The following is a 13,979-nucleotide window of genomic DNA, read 5'->3' as shown; positions in this document are numbered from 1 at the left end:
TGTGCCAGGAACAGTTCCCTCTGGGGGATGAGGATGATCTGAGCTGTAAAGGGAAATGAAGAGGAGCAAAAAAGTATAGATTGTTGTAGCTTCAGGTCTGTTTTCTATTTTTGTAGATGTAGATGTCTTTGTACTAACTCCAAAGTGTAAAAGTACTCTTGGAGTATGAGACCATAGACAAGGTGGAAGCGTGACTAATCTTTATAATTAGGCGCGATCGATAGACTCATTTGTGGCACAGCTGAAAACCGTTATTAGACCAATGTTTGGAAATAGTACCTTTGTACAACATTGTGTTCCCACTGCTTGCTGTTGTGATGGAGTAGGTTATGGTATATTACAAAGCATCCTGGGCAGCGGCTGGCGTATTGATGCTTCCTGGCTAAACGTTAACGAGTGATGGTGCTGTGTTTGTCAGGGAGGCCTGGGCTGCAATCTGTCTGCTGAGCCAGCCAGGAACCCTAATGATATCATCAGGAAGTGCCGTCAACAGCGCTCTAACGAGGAATGATCTGACGCTCGTTGTTTCGCCTCCCTCCTTCGTCCCCCCCACGCCCTCCTTCGGTGCTGTTGCCCAAGCGTTTAGGTTGAGTGTATTTGCACATACAAAAATTACAATCTAAAAAGAGATAAGTCTGTTTAAGCCCAAAGGGGTTCATATAAAGCCTCCCACCCAAAAATATGACAATATAGGGAAGAGAATAAAGATAAACATGAGAGATGGATGTAAATTTAGCATAAAATAGAGGCAATATAAAGTGGTAATATGCTGGAGTACAACCCAATCACAATGACATATATAGACACACTTGTATTTGTCGCTTTCTAAACAGTATGTTTACAAGATATAATGTATGAATTAGATGTGTCTTTACTCGTAATTTCTTGCACTGCGGGGGGCTTTGCTGCTACATTATGCACAACGCCAGTGTTCATCTGGACATGAACTATATGTCTGAATATTTTCCCATGACCCCTTTTCCCCCAGCGCGCACAAACACTCCCTTGGAGAGCGCCATGCAAAGGACAATTTGTTAATCTCACTCAGTTTACAGGAACCTCTCAACGCTCTTCTCTGTTACCTTTCATCACTCTTACATCATTACTTTGTCCATATTGCATTTTTAGTAAAGAGAACTCATTTCTTACATGAGTTGCACCACCTTTACACCAACATAGCAACCAACAAATTTAGTGTGACTGATTCAGTCCACAGTCTTATTTATTTCATTTCACTTCTTTTTATCTGTGGATGGCTGAGGCTGGAGAGGAACTCAGTTTGTCATGGCAATCTGCATTAGCATCGCAGAGAGTAACACTTCTTGACAAAATGATCCTGAGATATTCAAGATACCCTCCATTAAGAACAATGTCTGACTCCTTCATGCACTGTCACTGACAGATCAACTAATCATTCTCTCCCTGCTTTCTTTCTCTCTCTCTTTTTGTCTCTCTCCCCCCTCCCTTCTTGTCTTTGTTGGATGTTGTCTAATTTCCCAGGTGCCTTGCAGATCGAGAACAGTGAGGAGACTGACCAGGGGAAGTACGAGTGCGTGGCGTCTAATGTGGAAGGCGTGCGCTACTCGTCCCCTGCTAATCTTTATGTGCGAGGTAGGGAGCAACCCGGCCCCAGAGCCAGGCCAAAAAAATAAAAACATCCACCCATTCTAACTAAAATGTCTGCACAGTGCAGCTCAGCTTTAAGTTGCATTACTGTTGAGCTTAACAAATTATAATTGCTTCCATTCTAGCCCAGCTGTATGTGCACAAAATGTATTTTGCAAAATAGTATTACCAGAGTAATATAAATCTTTTAGCATTGATAGTATTGCCTGCCCACAAATGTAATTTCATATGCACTGAAACTTCCAAATGTAAAACTATAATTGACCAACTAATGTTCTTCTCTGTTATGATGTTATGCTCCATTTTGTCTTTGAATGCCCTCCCCTACTCACTCGGAAGGAAATGTGTAGCCCAACAAGCCGTATGTCTTTACTTTATCAGTTGTAAGACGCCTTTTATCTGTAATTGTGTGCCCGATACAATGTTTCCCCCTGCGTCACAGTTATGGAACCCAAAAAAAAGTCAGTTTATTAGTTTTTTTTTCCAGGTACAGGAGCACAACGGTAAGTGTTGATTTTGATTGAGTGGCGAGGTATTAATGCCCACCAATCCAAATCTCAACCCCTTTCGCCATCTCCAGATTGGGGGTAAAAAAGGATTTCCTTGTGGTGAATTAGTAGAAAAGGACTGTTAACACAGTCAGCTGTTCTGTATTTACATAAAAGATGCTTTCGTATAGGTTATAAATAGTACACTTCCTCTGCTTTTTCTTGACGGTGTTCCGGAGCATAAATCCATACAGTAGTATTCCCCTGTTTCTGATTTGGCGTATTATCTTTAAAAAGCTTCTTATAGTCAATAGTAATTTTGGCTGGCATGTTCCAGCAAAGAATGAAAAACAGTCAAACAGAGCGTTGAGTTTCATAGAATACAGGCAATGAAGACAAAAGCCTACCCTCTATCACTAATGCTAAATGACAATGAATCCCTGTTGAGGGAGCTTTGATAAATTGAAGCAGATGCATTTTTGACATGCATTATTTATATTGCGCATATTAAATAAAGATGCTTTGGTATCTACTCAGTTTGTTCCCTCTGCTGTGTACCAAATAACTTTGTTCCCAATAAATAATTCACTACTCTGACATTATAAAATGGGTCAGGGAGCTGCTTTTTCATTATTATTGCTATTATCATACCCTGTGAAGTAGCAGCGTAGGGAAGAAAAATTCAACTGTGAGGAGTCGAAGGTGAAATATGGTTCATCAAGATTAGTGTCTCTTCTTGCCAGCATTCATCCTGAAGGCTCATGCTGTCTCCACTGTGATACAGTGCCACTTAATGTCAAGCAGCTATGAACCTTGTTCATGTATAGAATGATAGAAATTAAAAAGGTCCATGGCAAATTACAAAAGTCAAGAGATCTATCCTAATGGGAACATTTTGTTGACACAGCACTGGACTTTTTAGTAGTTCCTTTGGTCAAAAACACACAGCCCTGATATCATTTCCAACAATTCATGCAATCTCCATGAACACTTGCTCCATCAGCATGCTTTTAAAAGACTACACAAGGGTCATAATTACTCAGGTACTTTCACACTATGTAACACACTTGTTATGCCTTGATGGTGTCAACCTTTGTCTGTTTTCAGTTAACTTTTGTCAATCAATTCTGATACTTGATGTTGACTATGTTTTGTTCACAAAGCAAAATGCACTCGAGATTAGCAGCTGTGGTAGGGATCGATTTTCAGGAAAAACAAAAAACAAAATAACAATCTAAATTTTATCTGCAAATTGAGACTACAACCCAAGCAGAAACACTAATGGCAGTGCTACTGATTGGCTTCGAACAAAAATGAACTATAACTGTCTTGAACTGCAGCTGCTAATTTCAGCCCAAACTGTGTCTTTTTTTCTTTTCTATCTCTCATTAGTTTTCCTTTTTTTCTCTTTATTTGGTTTCCTTCTCTAACAAAAGCAAATACAGCCACCACAGGAGCCTCTCCTTGTGGCTATAAGGAGCTTGTGAAATTTTGAATTATGAGTATGGTACGCTTGATTTGACTCCAGTGGCTCCTCACTATATTTTTTTTCTTAGCAAGCGACAGTGTGGCCACTGGGGTGAATCTGATTGTTTTGGTTCAGAGTTTATTTAAGGGGGAGGGGGGGGCAGGCAAGTGTACTTTCAAGACGGGTGTCACTGATAGCAGGGACAAGGGAAAAGGAGGAAAAAAAGATTAAAGAAAAGGGAAATGTAGCTGCAGCTAAACACCTTGAGGTGGCTTTTTTTACTCTCTCTGTGTTTCCCCTATTTTTCTCTTCTCCTCATGTCATTGTGTTCTGCATCAACCCCTTTACATCCCTCAGAGCTTCGAGAAGGTTGGTGTGTTTTTTCTTTTTTACTTTTTTTAACCCACATTTGAAAAGAAAAGAAAAAAATCAACATGTTGAAAAATTTTAGCTGTATTTGCCTATTACAGAGCTCGATTCATTACTAATTTGAATAAATACTAATCAGTTAATCCAAACTGCTAAATGATTATGAAAGAAATGTTTCTTTATTTCCAAGGAAGAAATGATGAAAGCAAACCCGATTAGCTCGGGTCTTGTTAATTTACTTTTATGTTTGCATTGTGGGGCCTTTTCTCGTTTTGCATCCTTTGGTATTGCTTCAGCACTGAAAGGCTTTCTTGCACGTGTTGTCATGAAAACCCAGCACGTGTGAATAACAGGACTTGTTGCACGATGGGAGAATGTAACTGCGCTTGCATGCCTGTACAGAATCCCTTTGGCCGTGTTGGTCTTTTTATTTCTGCATTCCCTGTGTTTTGTTCAATTGTATTCCTTCTCTTTCTTTGGTTTCTCAACAAGTGTTTTCCCTGATACAACCCTTTTTGGCTTTCCTTTATTTCATTTATTTTTTGTGTTGTGATTATGGTGTTGTGTTTGTGTGTTTTCCTTTTGTTTCAGTTATGTTCCTGAACTTACTTTTCTTTTAAAACAGTTTGTCTTTTGTGGTTCATTTGATTGTGAGATTTGTGTTACTTTTTCAAAATGATGCTGCTCTGCTTCTTGAGTCTCGGAGTGCAAATGCAAATGCCGAATGAAATAATAAGTGTGTATACAGCCAGTGTTTCTGTCATCTTGTTTATAGCGACCCATTACTGAAAAAATTAGACCTGATTGGGCCTGATTGGGTTCCATGGTGATTTCAGGCAGCCATTAAGGGATTCCATTTACAGTGTCATGTGGATCAATAACAATATAATGACTCCGACATCACATTTGCTGTTACTTAGCGGGTGCTCAAAGATACTTTTATTTCCAAATGGCGGCAGCTAGATGTGATTGGTTTTGTTGAGTGACTGCTGTTTGTGTTCCCTTGCAGTCATGACACTCAATCAAATTATAATTTATTATTCAAAAGCTCTCCACACACTAGTAGAATAGAATTGATTTTCAGGTTGATGTGAGTAAAATAATGAAGATTCTCAAACTGGACTCCAACACAGTAATTCCTATTCCTACAACAATAATGAGGGGTAAAGTGCTGAATGTATTGGAGATCAATGCAGGCAGCAGTTACTGATTTATATTACAAATAGTTCAGCACCAGTTTTACAACATCTCTTTAGATGTTCTATCTAAATTTTAGCATCAGCATGTGCACCAGTTTTTTTCAAGACATATCCTACTTAATCTGATCTACACTGAATCGCATGTCACATGCTGCAGTGAGTTTGCCTAGAAGATACATATTTTTGGAAAGCAACCATGGCTTATTGCTAGGGGTATTACCCGTGTCTCAACAAGTCTGGGTAGATCAAGCATATTATTCAGTCAGGTAAAAAAGATAACACACTTCCACCCCTATCAGTCTCCTCTGAGAGTGGGAGTATTTGTATTTGTGGTTGTCCAAGTGTGCTGATCTCCAGGGGATTAGACTGATCTTTGTAAAGTAACTGAAAGTCATATTGAAAATGACTACAGCTCCAAAAGCAAGTAAATGAGAAATGTCCATGCTTTGGTAACCTTTATTTATCCATAGGAGTACATAGGTTTTCCTAGGGTACACCCTGCACCACATTTACCTCTTAAATCAGTTCATTCTAAAGTATGCTTACTTGGACCCTGAACATATTTGGCTTAAGGGAACCATGGCAGTTGCTTTTTACAGGCCATGTAGATGCAAGCCAGCAAAAGAATTTGAATTGGTCTTTTTTTATTGCCATTTGTGATAAAATGTTGAGCCTGTTAGCTGAAAGTGAATATGAGCCATGCTAAGCCCCAACATATTAATAAGACATACCCACCCCTCATGAAATTATTTCATGTTAGCCAGTGTTTCCTTTGAGAAGATGCTGACTATAGCTGATAATATATTTGACCTGAATCTACCATATCTATGCCATTTCTTTCCATTGCACCAGCTACATAATTTTTCCTTAAGGCAAGTCACTATGCAAATATATATAATCACCCCTTCTGATCTAGCAGACACTAATAAGGTTTCAATTTCAAAACCTCTATACACCGATTGGCCATGAAAAGACTTTCTTTCAGTAATTGAGTCTATGAAAGCCGTCAGTCAATAATATGTCATTGCTGCCCTCCACATAATAGTGTCCACAAAGTATGGCACAATCCCATTGGAAGAAACAGAGAATAATGAAAACCTGACAAAGTCTACATCCAGTCTTCATATTTAATTAAGTCCTAAGAATAACACTGATGCAGAAAGACTGTGCTGTGATGTACGCATGTGCATGTTTGCCCTCCTACAATGGTATCTGCCTGATTTTGAATGTGCTTGCATGTCCTGCTATGCATTTGTGTGTAACGTTGGGAAAGAAAGCTAGATTACACCTTATGTTCTCACTGGCCAAAGCAAAATCCTGCCATCTCTATTAGATGTTTGTCTCAAGGAGTCCTGAAGTTAATAGCCACCCCTAAAAAAAACATCATGTAGCCATCAGAAATCCATTTATTTTTCCAACAAAACAAAATTTCATTATCTCTTATTCCAAAGCAAATGTATAAATATACTCCCTCTTTCAATCGGACAATAATCAGTGAAGGGATCACCGTAGTGAGGGGACATACTACTACCTGTAAGTCAATAGGAAAACATGATACACTCTGAAATCCCTTCAATCCACTGCTTTCTATTATTAGACACCCCTGCCATGATTCCTGTCAGTTTCCTTTAGGTAATAATTTCCATTTTGATGAGCCACCGATAGCGACTGTTTAGCTTCGGCGCAGCCAAGGTATGTTAATACAGGCCGACCCCTGTGGCTTATATGTAAATGCCGTAGGCCTCACCCAGCAAGTGTGACTAAAGGATCTCCATACTGCGCCTGTGTCCTCAGGCAGCAAGAGGGTGTAATCTCAGCTTCAAGGTGACACTAAAGGCTGCACATTATTTTGGCTTCCCCCTTCATTTTGGGGCAGCAAAAACTGCCTCACCAAAATGGCCGATAATGTCCACCTTCTGACCTCTGTTTTTTGGCACAAATCCTTCCACAACACCGCCCACTATTAGAGTTAGTGCAGTACTCTGGCGTTCTCTCTCGACTGCTTTTCACCTCGTCCACTGTAAGGCTTCTTGTCTTTCTCTCCACATTGGGGCTTGAAACAAGATATGTTGTTAGTAGTCCAAATGAAAGGTATATGTTTGTTTTATTTTCTCTCAATTCCAAATGGGCCGGTTGGGCTCCTGGTCTCTGTGAATGAGGAGCCTGTCCATGCAATTGGGATTCTTTATTTTCTTTGTTTCACTGGCACTACATTTTAGCATAGCTGCCACACACACAGCTTTTAAAGATTACCAGACCATTGGCATCTCAGAGTCACAGTCCACTTGAACATTCATTTCATATAGGCCTGTGTCATTGGCTGATGACGATGAGTACAGCGACTCATTTTCATGTGATTCTGATAGTATCCTCTCTCTGAAGATATAGCATAAAATGCTGTAGTGTCAAATGACCTTGAGCTCGTGATCTTTTTTAACCAAAAAACAAATTTATTTATTTATGTGTCAGACACATTGTGCATGCTGTTGACAGGTAGACTCTCCCCTGGCTCTCCCATCGTCCATGTTTTCCAAATTGTTGTTTGATTACCTATCATTCATTAAAGAGTGCCCTAGTGCCATGGAGCCTTGAAGCAAGTTTTTGTGAATTTGCTCAGTGAGTCCACTGTGCAGCCATAGCCAAACGTTCCCAGCATTTGGCAGGTGGCCTATGTTAGTTCCCACATTGTCCTGACAGTGTAGGTACTCAAAGGTGAACAGAAACATCTCCCTGTGGGGAAACCTCATTCACTCAGCCATTGCAGCTCCCGGTCCATTGGCTGACCTGAGCCCCAGAGAGAGAAGTGCACCATCAGACACATTTTAATTGGACATTTCCCCTAAAAACAGACCCTGTTCGCCCAATTCAGTTTTCACCATCCTTTTGGATTGGAAACAAAATTCAAGCAGAGACAAATGATAGCTGAAAAACATCTAATAGTATTGATGCATACCTCTTTGTTGAACACAGCTGCACTCCGGTACTGTCTATGCTGTTCGGACTTAGTTCTTTTTGTGGATTTGTTCAGTTTAATTTGTTTTCTTTCATTTGATTTTGTGCGTGTGTCTGGAACAATGCTATATTTGGGAATGAACGGCATGCTTGGATGGGCTTGGGTGACATTTTTGGATTGTATTGGTTCCCTGGTGTCTGCCCAAGTGGATGGGGGCGCACCTATATATGTCACTGATGCCATAGCCACACCCATGCATGTCCATGTGAGGAATGGGCTGCCCTTTCACCTTTGTTATTTCGTTAGAACTTTTTTGACAATTAAGAATTCAGATATATATTTCCTGCCCCAATATGATGGTCTTTTTTTTGCCTTTTTTCCAGTTCAACATGTTTTCTTTAGACTATCTCCCATTTGGACTTCCTAACTATCCAATAATGTCTGCCACGATGAGACAAATCATGATATCTCAACCAGAAAGTCATGAGTCTCATTGTTTGATTTCATTTTTGTTAAAATAACGTAGGTCATGATTCTTTGCTATGTTTTACAGCAAATTTTTTAAAACCCATGTTTGCTTCTTATGGAGGCATTTTACTTGGATTACTATGAATATTTTTTTGAAAGAACATTTGTAATTTTTTAAAAGAATGTTTTTTAAGGACACTTAAAAGTACTTTTTATGGCAAATCAGGAAAATCAGTGTGTGATTTTGTGTACCATACAAGAACATTTCCTCAATGGTCAGCAATGAACTTTTTGCCCTCAAGGTCAGTTCGTGTCTTGCCCCAAAAATATTAGACATTGATAGTAAATTATAGGACTTAGAGGATGCATATAGGGTAGTACCGAGGAGGGCATATCAAAAGCCCAACAGTGGTTGCAGATTATGTTTGATTCAATCTCTAATTGTACTTGACTATTAATATTTTATTAATCTTTAAAGTAGAATGCTGCTTTTCATTATTGAATATCACATAGCTGTTAAAAGATAGTTAGCTAGAATATGTATTTTTACCATCTGGACATTACACATTGTGCTAGCTTACATTTATTTACTAACATACTTGGCCCCTGCAGACTACATATGAACATTTTAGTGATTATTTTGGTGCTCAGGTCAGTAAATATCAGTTCTCAGAGGAAAATACCCTCAGTGTGTGTAGGTGTTTGTTTGTGCCCTTAATTTGTTGGAAAAAGTCAAACTGTCCCATGCAACGATCATATGAATCCCATTTGGATCGACACGGTGTATTTTTGGAATGCTACCTATCCTTGATACCCCTTTCAGTCCCCTACCCCTCCTCCCAAGTCTCCTCAGTGCCCCACCCACCCCAATACACACCTCACATCCACCCACCCCAGACTTCCCAGGTTACATTTGCACTGAGGTGCAATGTTTAAGGTGGGGAGGAGGGGAGGTGTAGTTGATTCTTGCTTTTAAGCCCCAGTGTGTGAGACCTCCAAACCCACTTTGAGCCATGACCTTTTTGTTTTGTTTTGTTTTGTTTAAATTTGTTTTCATTTAGAATCACAGTCTCCTTATTCTATCCCCCACTTATGCCCTCCTCCTCCTCCTCCTTCCCTTTCTCCGACAACCCAAACCTCCCTCCCCTTCCCCTTTGCGTACTGTACAGTATGTCTGCGTGCCCATCCGTCACTGTCAGTCTGCCCGTCTCCCTCTGTCTGTCTTCTTGTCTGCTGTCTTGCTGCTTGAGTCTGTTTTGTTCTGCCTTGTGTCCTGTCTTTCGTCCCTGTCTTTCCTGTCTTGTCTATCTGTCTGTCTCTAATCAGCTCTTCCATTTAGTTCATCATTTTTTACTTCGACATCTGCACTACTTTGCTTCTCTCTCTTTGACCTTTTTGCATCCCAACAAACATTGTGACATCGAATAGATGTAGATACCTTGATTTGTGTTTAAAATAGAGTGACACATGGAAGTTAAAGACCTCTGTAGTTGCCCATTGCTGTTGATTGTAACTTTTTTGTGAAGTTGTTCAAGGTTTTTGTTGAAAATAAGTTAGAAACTGTCTTGATCTTTATTTTTTTAATGTACCATAAGAGGGGTTTCCCTGGCTCTTATGTATGTAGGAGGTTTGGTCTACCAAATAGCAATATAGGCAATTCTCTTACTCAAATTGTATTAGGCAGTCAAAATACTACAGACTACAGTTTCTCAATATAGATTTATATAGGCAAGGAAAACCCTGCATTACACTTTTGTAACATTTTTGGTCCCATCTGTTGTTGAACTTGGCCACCGTGTGCATGACACTATTTGTCAAGTGCTTGCTGGGATGCCTCTCATGAACACACAGTGTTTTTGCTAACTCATACTCTTTCACTCTCTAACTCTTGCATACTGTACACACGCACACTCATACCAACGCAAAATATATATACATCTATGTATATACACATACACACATGCAAGTACACAGTACCTTTCGCGCCCTTCCTCTGCGTCTCAGACTCATTATCAACCTCCTTCCACTCAACTCCTATCCATGAGTTTTGAGCTCCTCCCTGTCTCCCTCTCTTAGCTGTCATTCTGACCTTTTCATCTACCCCTCTCTTTCACTTTCTCACTATCTCCTCTTCTTGTTCTCTGGATTTCTACTCCCTGTTGATCCAGTTCTGTTTCTTGACTCCAACACTCTGTGATAGTAGACTTTCTAGCTACAACTACTATAGCTCTTTTTCTATGTATTTCTAGGCACACACCTTGTTCCTCAATACTTATTTTGTGTTAACTGGGACTGCGATGTGACAATGTGACACCATCACATTTTGTCACATTTGCTGGAGAAAAACAAAGTTTACACTGCATTGAAGCGGGTTACCCCCCCTTCACCCTCCTCCAAACCCTCCCCTCTCTTTTTCTTCCTCTGTCACTCTTTGCTCCTCTGTTCCCTTTCTTTCTATACTCTCCTCAGATGCTTTATCCTCTATCTTGTATTTCTTCTTTCCTCTCCAATCGTCTTTTGTCTGGGCATGCTAGCGACCCTTCAGTTATATTCCTCTATGCATTTTATCTCAATTTTTATATCTGATTTTGTTATCATTTACTCCTTAATTTACCTCGGTCTATTTATGCATGCTGTCTGTGAAACTGATAGCTGCATCTATCAATGGAACCGTGTCAGATCTTAATAAGGCTTTGTCCAGTGGATCTACCCTAAACCACAAAAATCTGATTAAAGTTTCTCATCTTTAAGATATCTAGGTAGAAGAGACAGGTGTCAAGCGCAAACTTATGCTAGATTGTTCTTAGAGACCTTGTAGAGATGGTCAATAGTCCAGTAACCCTACACTTCCTGTGCTGTGGGAGAAGCCTGTAATGGCCTACTTCCTGTTTGGCATGAGTGCCTGAGAGGACAGGAAGTTCCAGGTTGCCATGTTGGCCTTATGTGATAGCATTATCACATGGCCTTTACTACACACCTTCATACTTGGTGATCAGGTTATGTCGTAGTTGTATATATATGTCAGCAGTTCAGTTCCAAAGATGAGAAACTCGTAATAGATTTTTGTGTCTTTAATTGTGCTGTGATGGGTCAAATATTGGTCAATGGAACCTTGTTGCTATGAATCGTTGCTTTATTGTTAATCTACATTGTTGTTGAAGCAGTTCTGTTAGTTTAGTTCTTTCTCATTATTTGTATATTTTTATGTTTTGAAAAGTCTACTTCTTTTATATTGTGTTTCAGTTCACATTTAATATGTTGAACCTTTTGTGTTAAGTATTTCCTTGAGAAGGGTCCTTTTTCATCTGCCTCTCTTGTTACCTCTCTTTTCTCTTTTTTTGACTCCCTTGCCCTCTTTTGTCATCCTCTCCCCTTCCTCATGCCTTCTCCCAGTCCGGCGGGTGCCTCCTCGCTTCTCCATTCCACCAACGAGTCAGGAAATTATGCCCGGTGGCAGTGTGAACATTACGTGTGTGGCAGTGGGGTCGCCCATGCCATACGTCAAGTGGATGCTGAACTCAGAAGACTTAACACCAGAGGATGAGATGCCAGTGGGTAGGAACGTTCTCGAACTGAGCAGTGTTCGTGAGTCAGCCAACTACACCTGTGTGGCAATGAGCAGCCTTGGCATCATTGAGGCTGTGGCGCAGATCACTGTCAAATGTAAGAGATAACTGTGCTTGTAAATGAGTATCAGTTTCTTGGGGCATTGTGAAGGAATTTCCAAGTCATTCTCTTTTGCTATGAAAATGTCATGATATGTCATTAAATGACTCCTTCCTTTTTTTGTCCTGTTTTGTCAGCTCTCCCTAAGCCTCCAGGTACCCCTGTGGTGACTGAAACCACAGCCACCAGTGTCACCATTACCTGGGATTCGGGCAACCCAGACCCAGTGACTTACTATATCATCCAATATAGAGCCAAGTCCCCAGACAGCAAATATGAGACAGTGGACGATATCACCACTACACGTTACAGCATTGGTGGCCTCTACCCCAACACAGAGTACGAAATCCGTGTCTCAGCCGTCAACACAATTGGCCAGGGTCCTCCCAGTGATCCAGTAGAAACCAGGACTGGTGAACAGGCCCCTGCCAGTCCACCACGAAATATCCAGGCCCAGATCATATCTCAGACCACCATGATGGTGCGCTGGGAAGAGCCTGAGGAGCCCAACGGACAGATCAAGGGTTACCGTGTTTATTACACCATGGACAACTCCCAACCCATGAGCCTCTGGCAGATCCATAATGTACAGGACAGCATCATCACAACTCTCCAGAGCCTGGTTCATCAAGAGACATACACAATTAAAGTCCTAGCATTTACTTCTGTAGGAGATGGACCTTTCTCAGAGCCCATTCATGTCAAAGTACTGCCAGGAGGTAAGGATATGGAAATAGATTTTGTCAGCTTGGTTATTAGTGTTAAAGCTTTGAAATAGTCTTTTCATTAATTACTTTCATTGAATTTCATGTCAAATTCCATACAATAGACAACTGTGTAATGTTCAAATATTGTTGAAACCAAGTGAAGTTTAAAATAAGTTATAACAAGCTACACTTGTTCACCAGACTTCTGCTTAAGGAGAATACTTTGACAACCAATGAAGAACATCTTCAGCTGTTTTTATGCATTAGCAGCACATTTTCTAAAACTTTAAACAGTCTGTACCTGCTGTGAAAGAGACAAGTTTTCACTCCTGCTGTGCCAGATTCACCCACACATCTGCAGACATCGGCAAATGATGACAAAGGTCTATTTGATCATTACAGTCTGTAAAAAAAAAAAAAAAAAAAAGGCCAAAATTTGAGAAAGAACCAACATCTGAGAACTCGGGATTTAGCTTTAGAGTCGAATGAAATTATTCCATCCATGCTAGGACAATGAGACACATCCAAGTTCAGCGACCCCACAATCAGTAGAGCACAACTGGACCGTGCTTGTCACTAGGGTGCAAACTTTAGTACTTAACTATAATCTATTCCTCTCAATTTAATTCCGTCTCTCTTGGTAATTTTATGCCAAATCTTGTTATGCTCATTATGTTAGTGGGTATAACAAATATGCCCTTTTATTAAGAAATCGCTGAACAGGAAAAATAACTTCAGTGATACATTTTTTTTTTCTATTGGTAATTGGATGGTACCCCTCTCATGTGTATAATATTAATTTCCATGTCTTTGCTAATTTCTAGTAACATGTACATGTACTGCAACAATGTCCTCTGCCATGTTCTATAGTTCCAGGTCAGCCATCCAAATTCCAGGTTGGTGCTGTGTCTGACACCAGTATTGAGCTAACCTGGGAACCTGCCTATGAGAAAGAAGGAATTATAAATTATGAACTTCGCTACATGGACCGCAATTTGGGCACCCAGGCAAGAATTTCAGTGTTTCATTTTGAAT

At 40.2% G+C, this 13,979-nt stretch overlaps 1 protein-coding gene across 1 annotated transcript in view; it reads left to right on the top strand.

Moving 5' to 3' along the window:
- The window catches only part of LOC104927979 (receptor-type tyrosine-protein phosphatase S), a 151,796-nt gene that overhangs the window by 93,948 nt on the left and 43,869 nt on the right, over positions 1-13,979 (top strand). Inside the window, exons 6-10 of the mRNA XM_027290252.1 lie at positions 1,501-1,611; positions 3,940-3,951; positions 11,965-12,234; positions 12,375-12,956; positions 13,815-13,951. Coding sequence (XP_027146053.1) covers positions 1,501-1,611; positions 3,940-3,951; positions 11,965-12,234; positions 12,375-12,956; positions 13,815-13,951 — 1,112 coding nt within the window. The remainder of the gene's footprint in view (positions 1-1,500; positions 1,612-3,939; positions 3,952-11,964; positions 12,235-12,374; positions 12,957-13,814; positions 13,952-13,979) is intronic.

Source organism: Larimichthys crocea, chromosome XVII (genome assembly GCF_000972845.2).
Source record: "Larimichthys crocea isolate SSNF chromosome XVII, L_crocea_2.0, whole genome shotgun sequence".
NCBI lineage: Eukaryota > Metazoa > Chordata > Actinopteri > Sciaenidae > Larimichthys > Larimichthys crocea.
This window is presented reverse-complemented; position numbering and strand designations above follow the sequence as displayed.